Source organism: Gracilinanus agilis, chromosome 3 (genome assembly GCF_016433145.1).
Source record: "Gracilinanus agilis isolate LMUSP501 chromosome 3, AgileGrace, whole genome shotgun sequence".
Classification (NCBI taxonomy): domain Eukaryota; kingdom Metazoa; phylum Chordata; class Mammalia; order Didelphimorphia; family Didelphidae; genus Gracilinanus; species Gracilinanus agilis.
The window spans coordinates 5,829,876-5,856,492 of NC_058132.1; the positions used below are offsets into that span (position 1 = coordinate 5,829,876).

At 39.5% G+C, this 26,617-nt stretch overlaps 1 protein-coding gene across 1 annotated transcript in view; it reads left to right on the forward strand.

Moving 5' to 3' along the window:
- The window catches only part of LOC123240674 (zinc finger protein OZF-like), a 27,412-nt gene extending 1,053 nt beyond the window's left edge, over window positions 1–26,359 (forward strand). The window contains exons 2-4 of the mRNA XM_044668395.1: window positions 6,722–7,441; window positions 7,946–8,273; window positions 26,184–26,359. Of these exons, the coding sequence (XP_044524330.1) occupies window positions 6,722–7,441; window positions 7,946–8,273; window positions 26,184–26,359 (1,224 nt within the window). The remainder of the gene's footprint in view (window positions 1–6,721; window positions 7,442–7,945; window positions 8,274–26,183) is intronic.
- Window positions 26,360–26,617: the final 258 nt, after the last annotated feature.

A 26,617-nucleotide genomic window follows, 5' to 3' on the forward strand; every position in this document is an offset into this window, starting at 1 on the left:
GACAGAGGAGCATTTCCTTTCCTTTGGCCCCTCTTTAAAAAGTTTGCCCATCACTGGCCTAGGCAATGGAGGTTAAGTGACTTGCCCAGGACATTTCTGAGGCCAGATTTGAACCCAGGACCTCCCTTCTCTAGGCCTGGCTCTCTATCCACTGAACTACCTAGCTGCCCCTTCCATTTGACTCTTAATGACTATGGTTTCCAGAACTAGCTCTGACACTCTTAGAAGTTATGAGTTTAGGATAAAACCTTCCTGTGAGTTGACAAGGGTTGGATTAGATAAATTCTGAAGGTCCAGCTCTAAATCTCGTGACTTTTGCTGGTTTAGGGGTCAATAACCTTCAAGGATGTGGCTGTGGACTTCACCCAGGAGGAGTGGCGCCTCTTGAACCATCCTCAGAGGGAGCTGTACAAGGAGGTCATGCTGGAGAATGTGCAGAATCTCCTCTCTGTGGGTAAGGACCACTTCCTCTTGTAACTCAATTGGCATCAAAGGAATGTCGTCATTCCATGCCCAATGTGCAGGATTTTGAGCTTTTATCAATTATTAAAAAAAAGGAAAGTGCTGATCTCTGCACAGGGTTCTCCTGCTGCCTGGTTTTCCTACAAAAGTTCTCTGAATTTTGTGATGGGAAGCTGGGATTTTCCTTTGTTGCTCCTAAAATTATCTCCTTCCTGCTTTAGGTAGCTTCAGGTCAAAACTCAAACCAGTGTAACAGAATCTCAGACTTGGAGTTAATCTCAGAGGTCAGCTAGTCTAACCACTAATCGCCACTGAATTTTCTTTGCAAAATCTCTGTTAATACCCAGGCAGCTTTTTCTTGCAGGTGGCCGATGAAGAGGACTCTGTGTAATAATAAGGCAGCCCTTTCCTCTTTGGGATGAGTGTAGACGTAAGAGAGGTCTTCTTACTAAGAAGTATAACCGGGTATCTCACTGCCCCTCATCCAGCTTAGTGTAGTCACTTTATCTGTTTTCCTCCTTCACTCTTCCCTCAAATTCCAGCCCAGATGATAAAAAAGGAAAGGAAGAATAAGCATTTACATATACCTGCTCTATGTCCCCAAGTGACATATTTATGTAATTATAATAATATAATAATAAATAATAATATAATGATTATCATGTGGTTTCACAACATGTCAATGAGGTTAGTACTCTTATTATCCCCATTTCATAGTTGAGGAAAGTGAGGCAAAGAGGTGCCCCCTCCCACCCAGAGGTACCCAGCTACCATGTATCTGTGACTGGTTTGAACTTGTTTTCCTAACTCCAGATTCAGACCCCTTACCCCTTTACTACCAGCTACCTCTAATTTCCAAATACTAGAAGCTGTGGAATGTGCCCACCTTCTATGCAGAGGTAAATAAAGATGGAATTTTCTGATTTCAAATGGGCCTCATGATCTCTGCCCCGCTCTAAAGGTCCCAACAGTGAATAACATGGAAACCATCCTTGAGGCTTCCTGGGAACTAGCCTGTGGTCCTTGCTTGTCCCCTTTCTCTAAAGGGAACTAAGTTTTCTATTTCTCTCTTTCCTCATCCCTTCCTTCTTTCATATGCCCAGGGCTGCCAGTTCCTGGAGAAGATCTGATGCCCAGTTTTCTGCAAGGAGAAGCACCATGGCTGCCAGAGCCAAAAGACCCAAGGAGCTCCTGCCCAGGTGAGGAAAGGGGGTACCTGAAAGCTGTTATCACAGGAGGCTTCTATGTGTCATAGTAAAGGGAGTGCGAGACTTGAGGGCAGGAGGACCTGACTTGGAATTCATTTTCAGACACATTTCAGTAATGGGATCCTGGGCAAGTAACTGAACCTCTAAACCTGAGGTTCCTCATCTGTGATAAAGGGAGAAAGGGGTCAGGCTCAATGGCTTTCCACTTCCCTTTTGATGATAAAGCTATGATCCTCTAAGAAGTCCTTGTTGGGAACTTTGGAGCATGGAACTCTCCTGAAAGCATCCAGAAAAGGCTGAAGCCATCCAATATGAACTCTTTCCTAGGTTTATTCAAGCCAGCAAACATTTATGAAGCTCCTACTATGTGCCCGACCCTATGGTCAGCCCTAGGAATACAGAGGAAGGCAAGGAACAAATACTTTTCTCAGGGAGCTCCCCATCTGTGAGGGAAGAAAACATGGAAACAGCCATGTACAAACCCAACAAATCCAGGATAATTGGAGCTAATCCAGAGAGGGAAGACTCCAGGGCTAAGGAGGCCTGGAGAAGACTTAGTGTGGAATGAGGAGTTTTAGGGGGGACTTGAGGGAAGCCAAATGAGCATCATCAGCCTGAGAGGCAGCCAGAGAAAACCCAGGGGGGTCAGGAGATGGAGTGTCCTGGTCAAGGGCAATAGTATTTCATTACAATCAAATACCACAACTTGTTCAGCCATTCCCCAGTTTCCAGTTCTTTGCCACCACAAAATGAGCTGCTATAAATGTTTTTGACAAATTGTCCCTTTTCTCCTAATCTCTGATCTCTGGGATCTAGACCCAGTAGTTGTATTACTGGGTCAAAGGGAATGCAAAGTTTTATGGCCCTTTGGGCTTCATTCCAAATTGCTCTCCAGAATGGTTGAATCAACTCCCAACTCCACCAATTGTGCATTCGTGACTCAATTTTCCCACATCCTCTCCAGCATTTATAATTTTCCTTTTATGTCATATTAGTCAGTCTGATAGGTGTGAGGTGGTAAGCAAAGAGTTCTTTTAGTTTGCGTTTCTCTAATCAATAGTGATTTGGAACATTTCTATATGACTAAAGATATTTTTAAATACTAAAGATAGTTTTAGTTTTTTCATATGAGAATTTCCTGTTCATATCATTTGATCATTTGTCCGTTGGGAGATGCTTCGTATTCTTATAAATTTGAGTCCATTCTCTATTTAAGAAATAAGGCCTTTGTCAAAAAGACATTTGCCATGAAAATCTTTTTCTTGTTCATTCCTTTCAGCCATGTTTGATTCTTCCTGGCCCATTTGGGGTTTTCTTGGCAAAGATTCAGGAATGGTTTGCCATTTCTTCCCCTGGGTCATTTTATAGATGAAAAAAACCAAGGCAAACAGCATTAAGTGACTTGCCCAGGGTCACCCAGCCAATAAGTGCCTGAGGCCAGAGTTGAACTCAGGATGTTGAGTCTTCCTGACTTTAGACCTGGGACTCACTCTATCCCTCCACCATCTAGCTGCTCCTTGTTTTGATTTTTTTAAAACTATGTTTATATACAAAACATCCTTTCTTTGGAAAGACCTCTTCAGATATAACATTTTTTTCTACCACTGCCACACTGGCCGCACTCTCACAGAAACTCTGGAATGACTAACCTATCTTGCGAAATGGATTCTTTGAAAATGCAACAAATAATAAAATGTTGTTCGTCTTTCATATTAAAGACGATCAGTGACATCACAGAGTGATGTCTTAACTTGTGTGTGAAGTGGATTTAAGTGAGGCAGGGTTGGCAGAGTTATCGGAGTCCAGTACAAAAGGCAAGATGACTGGTGTTGGCCCAAGATGCAGTGGATGACCTTGGCCTCTTTGAAGTCTGACCAAGCTCTCAGAATTCCACAGGGCCTTCTTCAACTGTCTTCACGGCTGTTGGAACAAATCACACACATTATCCTCATCTGCTCATTCCTCTCAGGAAAGTCTTTACATGCCTGGGGTAGGCTACCTCATTGAGGGATTGCCCTCAAGCTGGTTTAGCCTGCCTGCCAAAACGGTTATATAAATATATAATATATTAATATAAATTGTAAATTATATATATAAAATATAATTATATATATAATATAAATTTCATTTATATATATATATATATATATATATATATATATATATATATATATATAGCTTCTTGAAGTCACAGGGGAAATCTGGTTGGTATATGGATCCCAAAGATGGATGAGCTGAAAAAGGCTTGGCAGGTCTTCACACCAGAGGTGCTCTTCTTCTCTGAACACCCCAAATAGAAGAATAGTAACAAACAGAAGATAAGTTGCAATCAGAAAGTGGCCTTAATACTGCAGTGGGAAGCAGTTCATGGTCCCTTTTCAGAGAATGTGTGTGATGGTCCATTCAAGAGGGTTTGTAATGCTTCTGCCTAGTGATCATACATTTGAAAGAGCCTACCATCTGCACTGAAAAAATGCAACCATTTATAACTTCTTAATGTGGTTATTATAGCACCGATGAGATGAGATTACAAGGTGTCCTTGGAATGAGGCAACCCCTCTGGGACAGGCTACAGAAAGCAAATGAATAGATTGCATACCTGTGACCATCCACTGGGCATAAATTTATACTCGGATGTCAAAATTTTATGGCGGTGTGGAAACAATTTGAGGACAGGTTGAGAAACCCAAACAGTATGCTGCACTTAGTGAGAATAGATCAGAGTTTGATGTAATCTGCATGAACACCAAAATCATTTTATGCCTAATCATGATGGTTTGGAATCACTGCCCAAAGAAACCTCAAACATGTACATGTTTGTTGTCCCAAGTGAAAAATATATTGATATCCAAAGGTTTCATGAGGCACTAAATGATGCTAGAAGACCAATAGTAGATCCTACTATTCACTTAGTAACAGAAGGATGAGGGACTCAAGGTAGAGTATGAGACATTAAAAATAAATGGATAGGGGTGTAATGGAGGATTGCCAGGGAAAGGTGCTTTTAACAGTAAATATGGATCCAGGTGGGTGTGACAGACAGTTTGTGCCAACCACCATGGAGTCCTTCTCAGGCACAAGCCACTTCCTCCTTCCCCTGCATTTCATTCAGAATGTCCATGACCTCCAGCTAAGGCTTTTCCTAGCCTGCTTACACACCTACCTTTAAACTTATACCTCTTACAGGGGGCAGCTGGGTAGCTCAGTGGATTGAGAGTCAGGCCTAGAGATGGGAGGTCCTAGGTTCAAATCCGGCCTCAGACACTTCCCAGCTGTGTGACCCTGGGCAAGTCACTTGACCCCCATTGCCTAGCCCTTACCACTCTTCTGCCTTGGAGCCAATACACAGAAGTTAAGGGTTTAAAAAAAATGGATAATGGCTATCCCAAAAAGTGAAGTGTCCACATAGAATCTATCAGACCTTAGAAAAAAAAATCAGTTTTGCCATTCATAAATGGTCCCAGAAAAGGTAGAAGAAAAAATGAGATTCAAAGAGATCACCAGTTAAGTACATTATGCTTCAAGATATGATAGGTAATGAAATAATTTGAATAGTATATATGTAGCACATAGCATAGTATATTTGGATATGAATAGAAAAGAAGAAAACTTGGCTTTAATCCTGAAAATTATTACATAATAGTTAAATTATTACATGACAGTTATAAAAGTCTGCTATTTCTCAGCTTAGCTTATAAAATTTGCCAAGAATGACCATGTCAGAGTACATCCAAACTGATAAATACAGAACAGCAGAATGTTATCTGAGATTAACAGCTTTATAAGTATAATCAACAACAGACATTTAAAGAAAAGGTAGTGGGGGCAGCTGGTGGATTGAGAGCCAAGCCTAGAGACAGGAGGTCCTGGGTTCAAATCTGGCCTCAGACACTTCCCAGCTGTGTGATCCTGGGCAAGTCACTTGGCCCCCATTGCCTACCCTTACCACTCTTCTGCCTTGGAGCCAATACACAGTATTGGTGAGGGTTTAAAAAAAAGGTAGAAAGTACAATGGGAAAAGACCATCTAGTACTATGGACAGAGCATGCACAGTCACAGGGTTTGAAATCTAGTCTCAGTTGCAAAGGAGTTAGTCACATCACTCAGCTATTCTGAACTCTTGGCCTGAGTTACCAGATATAAGAATTTATATGAGATAAGATAATTATGATAATGAAAATGCTGGGCCCATGACAGGTTTCTTGTGAGGATCCAGTGTTATTGGATGTGAAACTCTTTCTAAAGTAAACAGTCTTCCAGATATAACCAATGCGATTTCCAAAGATTGATTCTGCCAGTTTAAGTTTGAAAACTTTTCTCTTTGACTAGGGAATTAGAATGTAAATTAGTTCACTTTCTGCTATCAAAGGAAAGAATATATATTTATGTACTTATAGCTTTCTGTGTTTATATGATTGATTATTTTGTTTTCCTCAGGAGCAGAGACTAGGTTTGAAGTGAATGAGATGACCACAACATTGAGCATTTTTGTGGAAGAATCTAGCCAGGAAAAATTCATGAGTGACTTCAGTTTGAGAGAAAGCTGTGATTCTGATATCAATGTAGATGAAAATCCAAAGAGTGACAGTGAATTTGATGAAACTAGAAAGAGATTCAGACAATATTCAGGTCTAAATCATGATAAGAAAATGAACTCAGGGAATGACTCTTTCCAGGATATGGAAGATAGCAAATGCTGTACTGAACAGGTAGATCTTTCTCAGTCCCATGAAAAGCCTCCTGAAGTAGACATGTATCAACGTAATCTCCAGGAAAGGTCCTCTCAAGGGAGTTCAGACCTCATCAGACACCAAAAAAGTTTTACTAGAAAAATGCTTTATAAAAATAATAAAAGTGGGAAGGCCTTTAGCCAAAACTCTAAGCTCATTACTCATCAGAAAATTCACATTAGAAAGGAGTCTTCTGGATATAATGAACGTGGAGCAACCTCTCTTCCTTACCATCCTAGATTTCATACTAGAAAGAAAACATATGCCTGTAATCAGTGTAGGAAAGCATTTGCTTGGAACTCTGATCTTATTAGACATCAGAAGATTCATACTGAAGAGAAGTCTTTTAAATGTAATGATTGTGGAAAGGCTTTCTCCTACAGATCACTCCTTATTGGCCATCAGAGAATCCACACTGGGGAGAAACCTTTTGAATGCAATCAGTGTGGAAAGGCTTTCACACAGAAAGCCAGTCTTGTTTTACATCAGAGAATCCACACTGGGGAGAGACCCTATAAATGTAATCAATGTGAAAAGGCTTTCAGAAAGAGCTCCAGTCTTGGTAAACATCAAAGAATCCATACTGGAGAGAAACCTTATGAATGTAATCAATGTGGAAAGGCTTTTAGTCAGAGCTCCAATCTTGTTGCACATCAAAGAATCCACACTGGAGAGAAACCTTTTCAATGCAATCGATGTGGAAAAGCATTCAGATACAGCTCCAGTCTTGTTTCACATGAGAGATTCCATACTGGAGAGAAACCTTTTCAATGTAATCATTGTGGAAAGGCTTTTCAGTGTAACTCCCATCTTGTGGAACATCTAAGAACTCACACTGGAGAGAAACCTTATAAATGTAAGCAATGTGTAAAAGCTTTCACAAAACACTCCAGTCTTATTAAACATCATAAAATTCACACTGGAAAGAAACATTATGAATGTAAACAATGTGGAAAGGTTTTCAGATGCCATTCTCGTCTTATTGATCATGAGAAAATCCACACTGGAGAGAAGCCTTATAAATGTAATCAATGTGGAAAGGCTTTTACACAGAGTTCCAATCTTGCTGTACATCAAAGAATCCACACCGGAGAAAAACCTTTTGAATGTAAACAATGTGAAAAGTCTTTCAGATACAGTTCCAGTCTTGCTAAACATCAGAGAATCCACACTGGGGAGAAACCTTATGAATGTAATCATTGCGGAAAGGCTTTCAGTATTAGTTCTAGTCTTTCTATTCATCAGAGGATCCACACTGGAGAGAAACCTTATAAATGTAATCAATGCGAAAAGGCTTTCAGAATTAGCTCCAGTCTTGGTAAACATCAAAGAATCCACACTGGAGAGAAACTTTTTGAATGTAAGCAATGTGGAAAAGCTTTCACACAGAATTCTCATTTTGCTACCCATCAGAGAATCCACACTGGGGAGAAACCTTTTGAATGTAAAGAGTGTGGAAAGGCTTTCAGATCCAACGCTAGTCTTACTGATCATGAGAAAATCCACAATAAAGAGAAACTTTTTGAGTGTAATCACTGTAAGAAGGTTTTCACAAAGAGCTCCACTCTTATTGTACATCAGAGAATGCATACTGGAGAGAAACCTTATAAATGTAATCAATGTGAAAAGGCTTTCGCACAGAAGAACCATCTTGCTGTACATCAGAGAATCCACACTGGAGAGAAACCTTATAAATGTAATCATTGTGAAAAGGCTTTCAGAATTGGTTGCAGTCTTGCTAAACATGAGAGAATCCACACTGGAGAGAAACCTTATGAATGTAATCAATGTGGAAAGGCCTTTACACAGAGGGCCAATTTTGCAAAACATCAGAGAGTTCACACTGGAGAGAAACCTTTTGAATGTAATCAGTGTACAATGGCTTTCACAAAGATCTCTGCTCTTACTGCACATCAAAGAATCCACAGTGGAGAGAAACCTTATGAATGTAAGCAATGTGGAAAGGGTTTCACAAAGAGCTACAGTCTTGCTGCACATGGGAGAATTCACAGTGGAGAAAAAGCTCATGGGGGTCATGAATGAGGCTAAGCTTTTAGTTACCACTCATTGCTTGTTTAACAGAAGAGAATGCACACTATAGAAAAACCTTGAGAATATGATCAATGTGGTAAAGCCTTCAGGCCACAATCATCTCTTTATTTTCCATTCAAGAATTCATATTAGATTGAAAATTATCACTATCATGAAAGAGGAAAGGCATTCAAATATTTAGAACTTTTTCAATATTAGAAAATTCATTCTGAGGAGCAACTTCATGAGGACTCCATTTAGGAAAGCTTTCAGCCAGAGATCATCTCTCACTTTACATCAAAGGATCCAGAGTGGAGAGAAGCCTTATGAATGTGCTCAAGGCGGATAGGATTCTGGAGGATGGTGATCAGTACACAACAATATTCTCATGTGAATGAGGATGTATAAAAGCAATGATTGTGGGAAGGGCTTCACCTAGTAACTCATACCTGTCTGTACATTGGAGAAATCATGCTGGTTGTGAAACTTATGTACCTACTTAACAAAGGAAGACCTCTTGCTGCATTTTTCATTAAACCTCCCAAAATAGTAGACCTCATTAAAAATCACCCCAAATTTGGGGGCAGTATGGTAGCTCAGTGGATTGAGAGCCAGGCCTGGAGACAGGAGGTCCTGAGCTCAAATGTAGCCTTAGACGCTTTCTAGCTGTGTGATCCTGTACAGGTCACTTAACTCCCATTGCCTAGCCCTTACTGCTTTTCTGCCTTACCAATACACAGTATTGGTTTTAAGATGGAAGGTAAAAGGTTTAAAAAAACAAGAAAAAGAAAACGTTCTACTCTGTGCATAAAATTCTATAAATATTATGAATTTTTCTCTTAAAATCCTAATGCCATTACTCCTAAATATTGCATGGCATTTATATACTCTTAATTTCTTCACCTATTTCCCCAATTAACTGGTACTCATTTTCTTTCCCTTTGTTTGTTGATACAAGAAGTCTTTGTATAAGTCTTTGTAACTGTTGAACATTTATTTCTGTAATGCTTTCTCTAAGGAGCTAGGTGGCCCAGTGGATGAAGTGCTGTGCCTGGAGCCACAAGCCCTGAATTCTTATTTTGTTTCTGGCACTTAATAGCTGTATATCTCTGAGCAAATCTTGTAACCTGTTCTTGCCTGAGTTTCCTTATCTTTTGAAAGGGGATATAAAGAGCCCCTGCCTCCTAAGATTTATGTGGGGATTAAATAAGATAATATTTGTAAAATGCTTTGCAAACATTTAATCACCATGGAAATACTAGTTATTTTTGTGATCATCATTCCTTGGATCAGAAATCTTACAGTAAAGTCAGTGGTCTAAAACAAACGGACAGTCCAGTTCCTTTTCTTTTCATTTTAATTGATATTCAGAAGGCATTACTTGTAATGGATAGAGCACAGGGTTTCAAATAGGGAAAACTTTGATTCATATCCTGCCTCAGATGCTCACTAGCTATATAACACTGGACCAGAAACCCGCTCTCTGTGCCTCGCTTTACTCATCTTTCAAATCCATGGTGTCTGCGATCCCTTCCAACTCTAAATATTTGTTCTCATCAAAAGTATGTTCATGTGGGGGGCAGCTGGGTAGCTCAGTGGATTGAGAGCCAGGCCTAGAGACAGGAGGTCCTAGGTTCAAATCCAGCCTCAGACACTTCCCAGCTGTGTGACCCTGGGCAAGTCACTTGACCCCCATTGCCTACCCTCACCAATCTTCCACCTATAAGTCAATACACAGAAGTTAAGGGTTTAAAATTAAAAAAAAAAAAAAAAGTATGTTCATGTGGGGCAGCTGGGTGGCTCAGTGGATAGAGAGCCAGGCCTAGAGACAGGAGGTCTTGAGTTCAAATGTGACCTCAGACGCTTTCTAACTGTGTGGTCTGGGCAAGTCACTTTACCCCATTGCCTACCCTTACGCTCTTCTGCCTTGGAACTGATACTTAATAAGACAACGTAAGGGTTTAAAAAAGAGTAAATTCCTGGATATCTTTCTGAAAGCCCATTTTAGTATTTTAGGAAGGAGGCCAGGCAGAACCAAATCTGAAACTATTCCAGGAAATAGTCATTCAAACTATTTTGTCCTACTTCAGAATAAAGATCTTGAGAAACGGAAGGGATCAGATGTGTGATATACAAAAGAAAATGAATATGATAACCTCTGACTGCCTGACCAAAGGATTCACTGAAGAAGAAAATGCAAACTATTTTGGTATTCTTGCCAACAAAACATCATGGATAGCTATGATCCACGGGGTCACGAGGAGTCAGACACAACTGAACAATAACAACAACATCATAACCTTGTGTTCGATCAGTCCAAAGAACTCCACTTTGAGGCCGGTACTTGTTACCCACTACAAAATGCCCCAAACACTGGGAAGTGTTCCGGCAGAAGAAAATCGACACAGACCAACATCTCCCACCAGAGACCAAGATTAACTCCTAAGGAATATATTACAAATATAAAAGATCCCGTCAGACAAATTAGAGGAAGCATGAAGAAGAGACAATTATGAATAGTGGAAGCGTTCACGTCCATGAGACAGAGAGGATCACAGAAAATAAAATGGGCAATAGTCATCACATTGAAAAAAAACAATGCATAAAATATGTTAAGGGAATCAACTGGGGAAAAGATTTGTACCAAAGTTTGCTTTGTTAAGTCTTCATGTCCAACGTAAAAAAAAAAAATGGATACTGATTATATGCAGGTATATAAAGAATAGATACGGGGCAGTTAGGTGGCTCATTAGAGAGTCCTGGGTTCAAATGCAACCTCAGACATTTCCTAGATGGGTGACCCTAGGCAAGTCACTTCACCCCCAACACAAAATTGGGTGTATATTCTGACTCTGTGATACCACTAGTCTACAGTCCTTTAAAGAAAGGAAAGGGACCCAAGTGTGCAAACTCACTGATACCAACTCCTTTTGTTGTGTCAATTAACTCAAAAGTAAGATGCAACGTACAATAGGATGACGATGACGTCTGTACGCATTTCGGTATATGTCATGGAGCAATAACATGCCATAAAACACAGGCAACTTCAGTGAAACCCAGAAAGAGTTACAGGAACTCATGTAGACCACAGGAAGTAACAGGGAGTAACTAGAACAACCTGGTGAAAGCCAACGACTTGGGAAGATGCTCTACTTCTTATTATTGTGATAATCAAATGCTTGTCCCAGGGACTTTTGTCAAGATCTGCGCCACCTCCCTGCCACCTAAGAGGTGGAGGATGCCAGATCTAGACACATATATCTATAAAAAAGGCCATTTTGGCAACTGGACAGGGTGGAAATTTATTCTCCTTGACTTTGTACTTTCATTTGTAAATATTTTGTAGTTTTATTTTTTTCAGTTTGGGGTAGGACAAGATAATGTGAAGAGGATTAGTGATAGGAATGCCCCACCTCTGCCCCTGTCCCTCAATGCCCCAAATACTAAGGAAATCATCGATGGACTACAATCACAGAATCGAATAGAAGAACAGCTGGGGAGAATTATAAAAGCTGTGAAAGTGCCGTGTCAAATTTTTTAGTACTTAAAAAGAAAGTCAAGCACTTTATATTGGAATTTGTGTCATGTGCAATCCTTTTTTTCTATTTTATGGTGGATATAAAATGTTTCATTTCACCTTTGTGAATCTCAAGATTTAACAAAATCGAATATTGATGGTTTCCTTTTTGCCATTTTTACCAATTTGGAAGTTAAGACCAGAAATAGCAATTGTTTTCATGTGACTTTCTCTTATGACCAGTGCTCTGGAGCACGTTTGCATGTGTCATTTATGGATGTCAGGATGTTGGAAAACTTCCTATCTTTTCAGCACTCATCTATCCGTAATGGCTCCTAGTCCACATGGTTGTCACTTCTCTTGCTATCTTGACTATAAATGACTTCCTGATCATTTTTCTTATAATAATTGATATGTTCTGTACTTTGCAATTTCCCCTCTAACTTCATCTTCATTTATTTTATTCAAACATGTAAATTTTATGTGGTTAAAATTATCTATTGTTTAATAAAAATCTATAATTCGGATCAGCTTCTAGCCATAGTTGTGAAAAGTATCTGAATGTTTTCTTCTATTAAAAAATATGTTTAAATCAGGAAAAATTCCTTTTGCCTAGCTCACCTCCCTCAAATTAAGGAAGAAAGGGGGGAAAGAACCATTACAAATATGCTATCATTTCTTGCCTCTCTTCTATAAATGGGCCTTCAAATTTTTGTTTTTGCATGCCCAAATAATTGTCCTCTCTTTTTTCTTTGGTGAGATTTGCCACAATAGATTGTTGTTGTTTTATCATTTTGTCATTATTTTTTTTAAACCCTTACCTTCCATCTTGGAATAATACTGTGTATTGGCTCCAAGGCAGAAGAATGGTAAGGATAGGCAATGGGGGTTAAGTGACTTGCCCAGGGTCATACAGCTGGGAAGTGTCTGAGGCCAGATTTGAACCTAGGACCTTCTGTCTTTAGGCCTGGCTCTCAATACACTTAGCTACCCAGCTGCCCCCATTTTGTCATTATTTTTGCTATATAATCTATAACTTCTGCTGTTATGATTCTAATTTATCTCTTAAATCAGTGGTTCCTAAACTTTTTTGGCCTACCACCCCCTTTCCAGAAAAAATATTGCTTAGCCCCCTGGAAATAAATTTTTTTAAAATTTTAATAGCAATTAATAGGAAAGATAAATGTACCTGTGGCCATCACTACCTCCCTGGATCACTGCAGCACCCACCAGAGGGCAGTAGCATTCACTTTGGGAATCATTGTCTTAAATCATCCAAGAATAAATCACTTATTTTCCCTGAGCTTCAATTTCTTCAGCTATAAAATGAGGGATCTAGACTTGATGGCTTTGTTAGATTTGTAGATTCCTGACACTATGTCCTTAATAACTTTCTGCATAATTAGATCCCCGGTAACAAGCCAAAACCTTCATAGAATTTAGGGAGTATAGGAAAAGAGGCTTGCCTGCTCATGGGCAACTCTGCTCCTTTATTACTTTTCTAAACCTATATTTCAAAAAAAAAAGGGTCAGTGTTTACATGAAACTTCCTTTTTTTAAAAATTAAATTAATTTTTTTGCCAATTACATGTAATAACAAATTTCCACCTAAGTTTTCTGAAGTTATAGGATCCAAAACACACTAAATTTTCTAAATTAAAATTTTCATTGTTCTCTACTTGTCATATTTTTTTCTACCATAATTTTTTATTTTTCCCCGCTTAAGTGTAAAATCAATTTTTGGCATTTATTTGCTAATATTTGGGGGTCCACATTCTCTTCCTCCTTCCATTCCCCCTTTCTGAGATAGTGAGCCACTTGATATTGGTTATACGTGTCCTATTATGCAAAACATTTCCATATTTGCCATATTATAGAAGATACATAAAAAAGACACCAAGAAAATAAAGTGAAGAATGGTTGGCTTCGATTTGCAGTCAGACTCCATCAATCCTTTCTCTGGAGGTAGATAGTATTTTTCATCATAAATTCTTTGGCTCTGTCGGATCAGTGCACTGCTAAGAAAAGCTAAGTCATTCACAATTGTTCATCATACACTGTTGCAGTTACTGTGTAGAGCAGTGATGGGCAAACTACAGCCCGAGGGTCAGATATGGGCCCCCTGAAATGTTCTATCCAGCTGAGCGACATTATTCCTAATCTGACAAACACAATGAGTAGGATACAATACAATGAAACTTTGAAAGAGTTGCCTTAGAAACAGACTGACAATTGAGGATTTCCTTTCCTTTGGCCCCCTTTTAAAAAAGTTTGCCCATCACTGCCCAAAGGAAAAAATCGCCAGGGCCAGATGGATTCACAAGTGAATTCTATCAAACATTTAAAGAACAGCTAATCCCAATACTATACAAACTATTTGGGAAAATAGGCAAAGAAGGAGTCTTCCCAAACTCCTTTAATGACACAAATATGGTGCTGATACCCAAACCAGGGAGAGCAAAAGCAGAGAAAGAAAATTATAGGCTAATTTCATTAATGAAAATAGACACACAATTTTTAAATAAAATACTTAGCAAGATCACAGCAATATATCATAAGAATCATTCGCCATGACCAGGTGGAACTTATACTAGGGATGCAGGGCTGGTTTAATATTAGGAAAACCATCTGCATAATTGACCATATCAATAACCAAACTAACAGAAATCACATGATTTTCTCAAGAGATATAGAAAAAGCCTTAGACAAAGTACAACACCCATTCCTATTAAACACCAGAAAGCATAGGAATAAATAGACCATTCCTTAAAATCATAAAAAGTTTCTCTCTAAAACCATCAACTATCATCTGCAAAGGAGATAAACTAGAAGCCTTTCCAATAAGATCAGGAGTGAAGCAAGGATGCCCGTTATCACCTCTATTATTTGATATTGTATTAGAAATGTTAACTTTAGCAATGAAAGAAGAAAAAGAAACTAAAGGAATTAAAGTAGGCAATGAGGAGACTAAGCTATCACTCCTTGCAGGTGATATGATGGTCTGCTTAAAGAATCTCAGAGAATCAACTAAAAAGCTAGTGGAAATAATCAATGACTTTAGCAAAGTTGCAGGATATAATATGACCCCACATAAATCAACATTTCTATATACAACCAACAAAGTCCAGGAAAAAGAGATAGAAAAAGAAATTCCATTTAAAGTAACCCTAGAGGGACTTCCAGTTAAGATGGCGGCAGAGTAAGGAGCAGCTGCTTGATCTCTCCTAAACGGTGCATACAAAACTCCTCAAGGGGACATAAAAACAAACCCAAACGATCAAAGGAACACCACAATGGGGTGCAGCATTAAAGGTACGCAGAATCAGGGCATTTTCAGGCTATAAAGGGGTGAAACAGCTCTCACTAAAACGCGAGAGGAAGAAGCTACTCCACCCCCCCACACACACACACACACACACCACGCACAACGCCAAGGCCAACGCACAAGAGTGAAAGCAGGATTGGGGCAACCATAAACCACTAGCAGCCCCAGGGCTTGTACCTGTGAGCTGCCAGAAGTGGGACCCCAAGAGGCTGGGGGACACATGGACTTTCCCCTGCAGCGCTGCCCCAGGTGTGAATCTCTAAAGCAGGGAATTCCCCCAGCGTCTTGTGTGGGTGAAAGCACTGTCGGGGCATGAATGAAAAGCCCTAAAGCAGGGACTTTCCCGAGCCTATGTGTGGATGAAGGCAGGGCCCTGGGAGTGAATTGAGATCTCCAGGGCAGGATAGGTCATCGAGTGAGGACCCGGTACAGACGGGAGCCCGGCTGTGGAAGCAGCCCCTGCCCCCAGACTGCTGAAGGAGCCTCGGGCAGAGGGGCAGACCAGGGACTACCAGGAGGCCTGACCCCAGGACAAGAAGACTGGAGCCATCGGGAGCTTAGAGGGGGCAGGCAGACCCTGAGTGTGAAGACAAAGCTGAAAAGGGACGGGGCTAACAATGGCAACACAGAAGAAAAAGATTAGTAAGAAAAATGCTGGAACACTCGACAACTTTTACACAGAGAAAATCTGGACCACAGAGGAGGACAAACAAATAACCAAACCTTCCCCCCCAAAAAATGAAAGCTGGTCACAAGATATTGAAGAGTTCAAACATGAGATGTTGAGGAAGATGGAAGAAATCTGGCAAGAAAATAACAGTTTAAAAGGCAGAATTTCGCAATTGGAAAGTGAGGCAAGTCAACTGAAGACCAGAAATGACCAGACTGAAAAGGAAAACCAAAAGATTATAGCTGAAAACCAAAAGATTACAGCCGAAAACCAGTCCTTAAAGGCTAGAATCGAACAATTAGAAACCAATGATCTCTCAAGACAACAAGAACAAATAAAACAAAGTCAAAAGACTGATAAAATAGAAGGAAACATGAAATATCTCAATGACAAAGTGACAGACCAAGAAAACCGGGCTAGAAGAGACAATTTGAGAATCATTGGTCTTCCAGAAAAGGCAGAAATTAATAGAAACCTGGACTCCATACTTAAAGAAATTATTCAGCAAAATTGCCCTGAAGTTCTACAACATGAGGGCAATATAGACATTGAAAGGATCCATAGAACACCCTCTACACTCGATCCAGATAGGACAACATCCAGAAATATAATTGCCAAATTCAAGAGCTTTCAAGTAAAAGAAAAAATCTTACAAGAAGCCAGAAAGAGACAATTCATATATCAAGGAGCACCAATAAGGATCACACAGGATCTGACAGCCTCCACACTAAAAGACCGCAAGGCTTGGAATACAATATTCAGAAAGGCAAGAGAGCTGGGCCTTCAGCCACGGATCAACTACCCATCGAAACCGACTATATACTTCCAGGGGAAAGTATGGGCATTCAACAAAATTGAAGATTTCCAAGTTTTTGCACAAAAGAGACCAGGACTAAATGGAAAGTTTGATACCCAACCACAAAAACCAAGAGAAACATGAAAAGGTAAATAAGAAACAGAGGGAAAAGAAAGAAAGCTCATAATTGTTTGTTTTTTTTAAATTGACTCTTTAAGGGCTTAAAAAAGATCTAATTATCTGTAATACTAGGTGGAGAAATGCTATGTATAATTCTCTGTAGTGAACTCTATTCACTATTATAATATTCACTATTATAGCAACCAGAAGAATAATTCATAGGGAGAGGACAGGATAATGAATGGTCTAAGACGACATGGGGGGTGGGAAAGAGGGGGAAACAGTAGGGGACACCAAGAAAAATCTGAGTAAATAAGAAAAATAGGATATTCTATTTCACACAAAGAGGGCAGGGGAAGGGGAGGGGATAAATACTATCACAAGAAGGAGAGGAAGAGAGCATTAAGAGGTAATAATCAAACCTTACTCTCAGTGTAATCAACCTGGAGAGGGAAGAGTGACTTTATTATCCATTTGGATAAAAAACTTTATCTAACCCTACTGAGAAAGTCAGAAGGGATAAACCAAAGGGAGCAGGGGAGTGGGGAGGTCAAAAAAGGGAGGGGAGAAGAAGGGGGAGGGAATTCATTAGGCCTTTAACAAACAAAAATAGTGGAATAACAAGGAAGGGGGAAGAAAGGGAAGTCAATCAAGGGAGGAGATAAGGGATAACGGCTCAAAGTAAACCACTGGTTTAAAAAAAAAGAAAATAGTGTAAGAAGAAGGCATGGGTCTAAGGGAGGATACAAAAATGTCAGTGAATGCACAACTGACAATTTTAACTCTGAATGTAAATGGGATGAACTCACTCATAAAACAGAAGCAAATAGCAGAGTGGATCAGAAACCAAAATCCTATCATATGTTGTCTACAAGAAATACATATGAGGCAGGTAGACACACACAAGTTTAAGGTTAAGGGCTTAAGTAAAATCTTTTGGGCATCAAATGAGAAAAAGAAGGCAGGAGTGGCTATTATGATCTCTGACAAAGCCAAAGTAAAAATAGATATGATTAAAAAAGACAGGGAAGGTCATTACATCCTGATTAAAGGCAGTATAAACAATGAGGAAATAACACTGCTCAATATGTATGCACCAAGTGGTATAGCATCCAAATTCATAAAGGAGAAACTGGCAGAGCTCAAGAAGGAAACAGATAGTAAAACCATACTAGTGGGAGATCTAAATATTCCTCTTTCAAATCTAGATAAATCAAACCAAAAAATAAATAAGAAAGAGGTAAGAGAGGTGAATGAAGTCCTAGAAAAATTAGATTTAATGGATATGTGGAGAAAAATAAATAGGGACGAAAAGGAATACACTTTCTTTTCAGCTGCACATGGTACATTTACAAAGATTGACCATGTAATAGGGCATAGAATCATTGCAAACAAATGCAAAAGAGCAGATATAATAAATGTAACCTTCTCAGATCATAATGCAATAAAAATAATAATTAGTAAGGGCACCTGGACAGGCAAATCAAAAACCAATTGGAAATTAAACAATATGATTCTCCAAAACCAATTTGTCAAAGAAGAAATCATAGAAACCATCAAGAATTTCATTGAAGAGAATGACAATGATGAGACATCCTACCAAACTCTGTGGGATGCAGCCAAGGCAGTTCTCAGGGGGAAATTTATATCCTTGAGTGCATATATTAACAAATTAAGGAGGGCAGAGATTAATGAATTGGGTATGCAACTCAAAAAATTAGAAAGCGAGCAAATGAAAAACCCCCATATGAAAACTAAATTAGAAATACTAAAAATTAAGGGAGAAATTAATAAAATTAAAAGTAAAAGAACTATTGAATTAATAAATAAGACTAGAAGCTGGTATTTTGAAAAATCAGATAAAATAGACAAAGTACTGGTCAATCTAATAAGAAAAAGGAAAGAAAAAAACCAAATTGACAGTATTAAAAATGAAAAGGGAGACCTCACATCTAATGAAGGGGAAATTAAGGCAATCATTAAGAACTATTTTGCCCAATTATATGGCTACAAATATAACAATTTAGGAGATATGGATGAATATTTACAAAAATATAAATTGCCTAGATTAACAGCAGAAGAAATAGAATACCTAAATAATCCCATATCAGAAAAAGAAATTGAACAAGCCATCAAAGAACTCCCTAAGAAAAAATCACTAGGACCTGATGGATTCACAAGTGAATTCTATCAGACATTCAAAGAGCAACTAATCCCAATACTATACAAGTTATTTGATATGATAAGCAAAGAAGGTGTCCTACCAAATTCCTTTTATGACCCAAATATGGTACTGATCCCAAAGCCAGGTAGACCAAAAACAGAGAAAGAAAACTATAGACCAATCTCCCTAATGAACATAGATGCAAAAATCTTAAATAGAATATTAGCAAAGAGACTCCAGCAAGTAATTAAGATCATCCACCATGATCAGGTGGGATTTATACCAGGAATGCAAGGATGGTTCAACATTAGGAAAACCATCCACATAACTGACCATATCAACAGTCTAACAAACAAAAATCACATGATTATCTCAATAGATGCTGAAAAAGCCTTGGACAAAATACAGCATCCATTCCTATTGAAAACATTGGAAAGTATAGGAATAGAAGGACATTTCCTAAAAATAATAAACAGTATATACCTAAAACCATCAACAAGCATTATATGCAATGGGAATAAATTAGAAGCCTTCCCAATAAGATCAGGAGTGAAACAAGGATGCCCATTATCACCTGTATTATTTAACATAGTACTAGAAACACTAGCAATAGCAATTAGAGAAGAAAAAGAAATTGAAGGTATCAAAGTAGACAATGAGGAGACTAAGCTATCACTCTTTGCAGATGATATGATGGTCTACTTAAAAAATCCTAGAGAATCAACTAAGAAGCTAGTAGAAATAATCAACAACTTTAGCAAAGTGGCAGGATACAAAATAAATGCACATAAATCATCAGCATTTCTACATATTTCCAACACGTTAGAGCAGCAAGAGGTAGAAAGAGAAACACCATTTAAAATCACCCTAGACAATATAAAATACTTGGGAATCTATCTACCAAAACAAACACAGCAATTATATGAAAACAACTACAAAACACTTTCCAGACAAATAAAACTGGATCTCAACAATTGGAAAGCCATTTATTGTTCATGGGTAGGACGAGCTAACATAATAAAAATGAACATTCTACCCAAATTGATTTACCTATTTAGTGCCATACCTATCAAATTACCAAAAAACTTCTTTACTGAATTAGGAAAAACTATAACAGATTTCATTTGGAATAAGAAAAGATCAAGAATATCAAGGGAAATAATGAAAAAAAATGTGAAGGAAGGGGGCCTAGCAGTACCAGATATCAAACTATACTATAAAGCAGCAGTCATTAAATCAATATGGTACTGGCTAAGGGACAGAAGGGAGGATCAGTGGAATAGACTTGGAGTTAATGACATCAGCAAGACAGTATATGATAAACCCAAAGAGCCCAACTTTTGGGACATGAATCCACTATTTGACAAAAACTGCTGGGAAATTTGGAAAACAATATGGGAGAGATTAGGTTTAGATCAACATCTCACACCCTACACCAAGATAAATTCAGAATGGGTGAATGACTTGAATATAAAGAGGGAAACTATAAATAAGTTAAGTGAACACAAAATAATATATCTATCCGATCTCTGGGAAAGGAAAGATTTTAAAACCAAGCAAGAGTTAGAAAAAATTACAAAATGTAAATTAAATGGTTTTGATTATATCAAGCTAAAAAGCTTTTGAACAAACAAAAACAATGTAGTCAAAATCAGAAGGGAAACAACAAATTGGGAAAAAATCTTTATAACAAAAAACTCTGACAAGGGTCTAATTACTCAAATATACAAGGAGTTAAATCAATTGTATAAAAAATCAAGCCATTCCCCAATTGATAAATGGGCAAGAGACATGAATAGGAAATTCTCAGGTAAAGAAATCAAAAGTATCAATAAGCACATGAGAAAGTGTTCTAAATCTCTAATAATTAGAGAAATGCAAATCAAAACAACTCTGAGGTATCACCTCACACCTAGCAGATTGGCTAAAATGAGATAAGGGGAGAGTAATGAATGTTGGAGGGGATGTGGCAAAATTGGGACATTGATGCATTGCTGGTGGAGTTGTGAACTGATCCGACCATTCTGGCTGGCAATTTGGAGCTATGCTCAAAGGGCTATAAAAGAATGCCTGCCCTTTGATCCAGCCATACCATTGTTGGGTTCGTGCCCCAAAGAGATCATAGATAAACAGACTTGTATGAAAATATTTATAGCTGCACTTTTTGTAGTGGCAAAAAACTGGAAAATGAGGGGATGCTCTTCAATTGGGGAATGGCTGAACAAACTGTGGTATATGCTGGTGATGGAATACTATTGCGCTAAAAGGAATAATAAACTGGAGGAATTCCATGTGAACTGGAAAGACCTCCAGGAAGTGATGCAGAGCAAAAGGAGCAGATCCAGAAGAACATTGTACACAGAGACTGATATACTGTGGTAAAATCGAATGTAATGGGCTCCTGTACCAGCAGCAATGCAATGACCCAGGACAATTCTGAGGGATTTATGGTAAAGATGCTACCCACGTTCAGAGGAAGGACTGCAGGAGAGGAAACATATAAGAAAAGCAACTGCTTGAATGCATGGGTTGAGGTGGACATGATTGGGGATGTGGACTTGAAACTACCACACCAATGCAACTAACAACAATATGGAAATGGGCCTGAACAAGGACACATGTTACAACCAATGGAAATGTGCATCAGCCATGGGTGAGGGGAGAGTGGGGGGTGAAGGGGAAAGTAGGGGTATGAAGCATGTAATCAGGTTAAAAATGAATATTAATAAATGTATAAAAAGAAAAAAAGAAAAAAAAGAAAGAAAAAATAAAGTAACCCTAGAAATAAAGAGGCATGAACAGAGGCTTCCTCCCCTCCTTTGCAGAGGTTGGGATCCATAGGTGTGGGACCATAATCTGATTTTTTAAATCAATTTTGTCCAATTTGCCCAAGTTCTAAAGCTTCTCACCCTGTCCCATGGAAAATATAGAAATCTGCTTGTATTCTTTTCACAATAACAATAACTTTTCTCTCTATTGCTTCAAATGTGGTTAGAATAATAAACCTGGCATGGACTTTCACCAGAGACTTAGTTATTTCCCTTTATTTCATATAATGCTTCTAAGCCCTATAGGAATCCCATTTTCTCTGAAAGTTCACCAAAGTATTTTACCTAAGAATTTTTTTTTGTTTTAAACCCCTTACCTTCTGCGTTAGTAGGAAATGGGGGTTAAGTGACTTGCCCAAGATCACACAGCTAGGAAGTGTCTGAGGTCAGATTTGAACCTAGGACCTCCCGTCTCTAGGCCTGGCTCTCCGTCCCCTGAGCAATTTATATTTTTGTAAATATTCACCCATTTCACCTAAATTGTCAGATTTATGGTCATATATTCCAAGTACTTTCCATTCCCTTTCTATATAGTTTCTTTTCCAAGGCTAGTGTACTGAAGGGGACTGTCCCCAGCAAAGCTCGTTAATAAAGAACAAGAAAAGAGCATCAAGGCTTTAATCTGAGGCACCAAAGCCCTCCTGACTCATGGGAGCTTATTTCTCTTAAGAAGAAACTTATCTCCTTTTGCTGGGCCAATTGGAACAGTCAATGAGCCCTCTGGTGACTGGCCTTGTATAAAATGTTGAACCTTGTAATGATTGCTTTCTATGGTCCCATGACAAATTGAATCCCAATGGATGCTGATCATGCTGGATTATAGTTTGGTTTTTATTTTTTATTTTTATTTTATTTTTATTTTTTTAAACCCTCACCTTCCATCTTGGAGTCAATACTGTGTATTGGATCTAAGGCAGAAGAGCGGTAAGGGCTAGGCAATGGGGGTTAAGTGACTTGCCCAGGGTCACCCAGCTGGGAAGTGTCTGAGGCCAGATTTGAACCTAGGACCTCCCGTCTCTAGGCCTGGCTCTCAATCCACTGAGCTACCCAGCTGCCCCCTATAGTTTGGTTTTTAGATGGCGATCGAATGGAGACACCTCCAAAGAGTCAGATGGGGAAATGGAAAGTGAAAGTTGATGTCCCACTTTATTTGTATGATTTATTAATTATTGGTCGAGAATGGTGTCTAGTCAATGGAATCAATAATTATGGATCAGATTTAGATTTGATTATATAGGCCTCAGTGGTAGAGTTTATAAGAGTTTGACTTCTCTTTTTCAATGGACTTACCAAGGAACAGAGTCGGGGGAAAGGAAGGTGAGTTCATTTGGTCATAAGAGGTTCCCCCACCTCAGACTTCCCCGAGGATAATATGTCATTTCTGTGTTTTTCCCATTGCCGTGGGTTCTGGATATCCCCTCTCTGAGTCAAGCCAAATGTAAGCCCACTCTTCACTGCTGGATTAGCCAATCACAATCTTAGTTTACTTTAGATCACTGGGACTTTATGCAACAAATGCTTTCAACAATTAGCTCTGCAGGGGACACAAATGCCCAAGTCAGAAATTCCCTGTGCTCCTGGAGCTTCCCTTCCAGAGAATGGTGGACAAGGAGGGTCCTTGGATTGGCAAAGTTCTCTGGCTGAGATGTGGGGCATCAGGGCACAGGTTGATATATGTCCCCCAGGCACACAGAAGAGCTGATTTTCTCTTATTTCCTATTAGCTGGATTGGAAAGGAAAAAGAAAAGTTTTAGATGGAAAATGAGGCCAAAGAATAAATGGGCAAGCCCAGAAAACACGTGCTGGGAGTGGGGATGCGTAGGGGCTCCTAAATCAATGGTGTGGGAGCCAAGGGCATGGGTAGAGCTTCACCTTCTATCCTGATCGGCTTGTCCTCCACTCCTTTCCCAGCACTTTCCCATGTGGTTTCCGGACTCTGCTTGGCCGAAATGGCTCCCAGCAAGGTTATCAGTGACCTCTCCTATCCCCAAGCATTCAAGGGTCACCTAAATATTGGCCATTATTATTAACTGATAGGTCATCGCCTGATTCCAAATACCCCATGCTGGACCACTTCCTAGGTACTTGCTGGTCAATTCAGGAATAAGCCAGCAGAGGTTGCAGACAGACAGGTAAACTGTAGTTTATTATCCACTCACGAGTGTGATACACCCCAGCAGTCATTCCACCGATGACATAACAACAGTCTCTCCTGATGAGTAAGATGACCCAGATTTGGGGGAGGATCTGCTAGCTAGGTCATGCAGGCCAGTAGGGGTGAAATCGCGGTAGGGCACAGAGATAGAAAAAGGGACATTTTTAGCAAAAGAAAAAGGACTCTTTTGTCACAAAGGCCTTTACCATTGACAACCCATTTTTCAGAAACTCCAAACTGACCCTGGTCCCAGATAACCAGGCTTCCCCAAACTCTCAGACTGACTCAGGTCCAAAACCTTCAAAAACCCTTGGATCACCCCAGATAGGATCAGTAGATATAATCAAATCTGAAGTACCCTCTTGGTCTTTTTAGTTTCTCCTATTGTATCTAGGCCACTCCCAGACAACCTAGTCTCTGGCTATAGCCTCTTTTCCCCAGCCTTCATATAACCAGTCAGTCATCCTACCTTTCATATATTCTCCAAAAGATATATAGGACCCTGAATTCTACAGTTTGGTAGAACTTTCCACTATTGACATCTTTCCAGGGACAGTGTTCCTCCCAGAGTGATCGACTCTGTATAGTGGCTATGATCATTGGCTCTCTCCTACTGATTAAAGATGGATTCTAATATAACTACTCCATTAATTATGTTATTTTTTAGCTTGACACCATAGCTATTTTGTTGTTGTTGTTGTTCAGTCAGTGTCTTACTTATTATGACTCTTTGACTCTTGGCAAGGATACTAGACTGGTTTGCCATTTCCTTCTCCAGCTCATTTTGCAGATGAGGAAACTGAGGTAAACAGGGTTAAGTGACTTGCTAAGGGTCACATGGCTAGTAAGTGTCTAAGGATGATTCTGAACTCAGGTCATCTTATCTCCAAACCTAGTGCTCTATATACTGCCCCACCTAGCTGATTCCATTTATATAACTAGCAAATATATCAAGAAGTGGGGCCAGGCATGTTCTTTTAAAAATTCACTTTCTAAGGGGGCAGCTGGGTAGCTCAATGGATTGAGAGCCAGGCCTAGAGACAGGAGGTCCTGGGTTCAAATTCGGCCTCAGCCACTTCCCAGCTGTGTGACCCTGGGCAAGTCACTTGACCCCCATCGCCTACCCTTACCACTCTTCCACCTATGAGTCAATACACAGAAGTTAAGGGTTTAAAATTAAAAAAAAAAAAATTCACTTTCTAGAATGCTATCCACAACAAGAGAAAGAACTGTGGGAGTAGAAATGCGGAATAAAAACATGATTTATCGCTTGTTTCTATGGGTATATGATTTGGGGTTTGGGCTTTAAAAGATTACTCTATCATAAAAATGAATAATATGGAAATAGGTATTCAGTGATAATGCATGTATAATGTGGTGGAATTGTTTGTCAGCTCTGGGAAAGGGGAGGGAGAGAACATGAATCATGTAACAATAGGAAAATATTTAAAAATATTTTTAAAAATTTACTTTCTACATTTATTCCCTAATCGCTATGTGACATCCCCCATAGTAAATGTTGGGGGACATTAGTGTAAAAGATGTGGTTACACTTCACAGAGTTAAAGGAGGAAAGAGATTGAGGGAAGCAAAGTATAAACAGGGTTAGAGACAAGAATTGGGGGACCTGGGTTGGGAATGTCATGGGGAACTCTCCAGAATCAGAGACCAGAGCCTCTGGGTAGGAGATAGAAAGCTGATTTTGAGGCAGGGGGCAGGGCACAATTTTGGTATCAAATATCACTTCATGCTCTCAGAAGGCAGTGAGTGAGTATAGGAAGGTCATCTAAACTCCTAACTAAGACCTACCTTGGACTTGCAAGCCCAGGATTGGATCTCTAGGAGACAGTGAACTGAGCTGAAAGTTCCTGCTTTTTGCCTGGAGGTCTTCCAGGAAGATGAGTCCATGGCAGAATCACTCAGAAGGGTGGAACATAGGAGATGCAGAAGAGGGAACAGGGCCTCAATAAACCCAGCTGTCTCTAGGAAGGTTTTCCCAGTGCCAAGAGGCTTTTTCTTCCTTACCCAAGAGTTCCTAGGATCATCCTTTCCCTCCAATCACACTCAGACCAGGATCTCAGATGGCCTCCTGTCTTTTGCCCCTAGCCCTCACCTCCATTAGCTAGAATTCCATGAGCCTGTTGAATGACCCTTCTTCTGCCCTGCCCTGCTACTAGGCCACCAAACTTCACCCCAGGTCTGGAATTCCATCTGGACAACCATCCACCAGGCTGACATCATTATACCTGAGAGCTCTACGTTCCTCTCCCCTCCATCATCTCTGCACCCCCTCCTCCTGAGTCTTCTAGGCCATAACACTAGTCTAGGGCAGTGGCCCATAGGCCAGATGTGAACCCCTGAAATGTTCTATCCTGCCAGGGGACATTATTCCTAATCTGACAACTACCATGTGTAGGATACAATACAATGAAACTTCAAAAGAGTTGCCTTAGAAACAGACTGACAGAGGAACATTTCCTTTCCTTTGGCCCCCTCTTTAAAAAAGTCTGTCCATCACTGCTCTAGGGGATATGATTAGGTTCCATCCAAGTTCTTCTTGTCATTTTGGCAGGAAGGATGATCTCAGACTCCAAATACAAGACTTGACTCC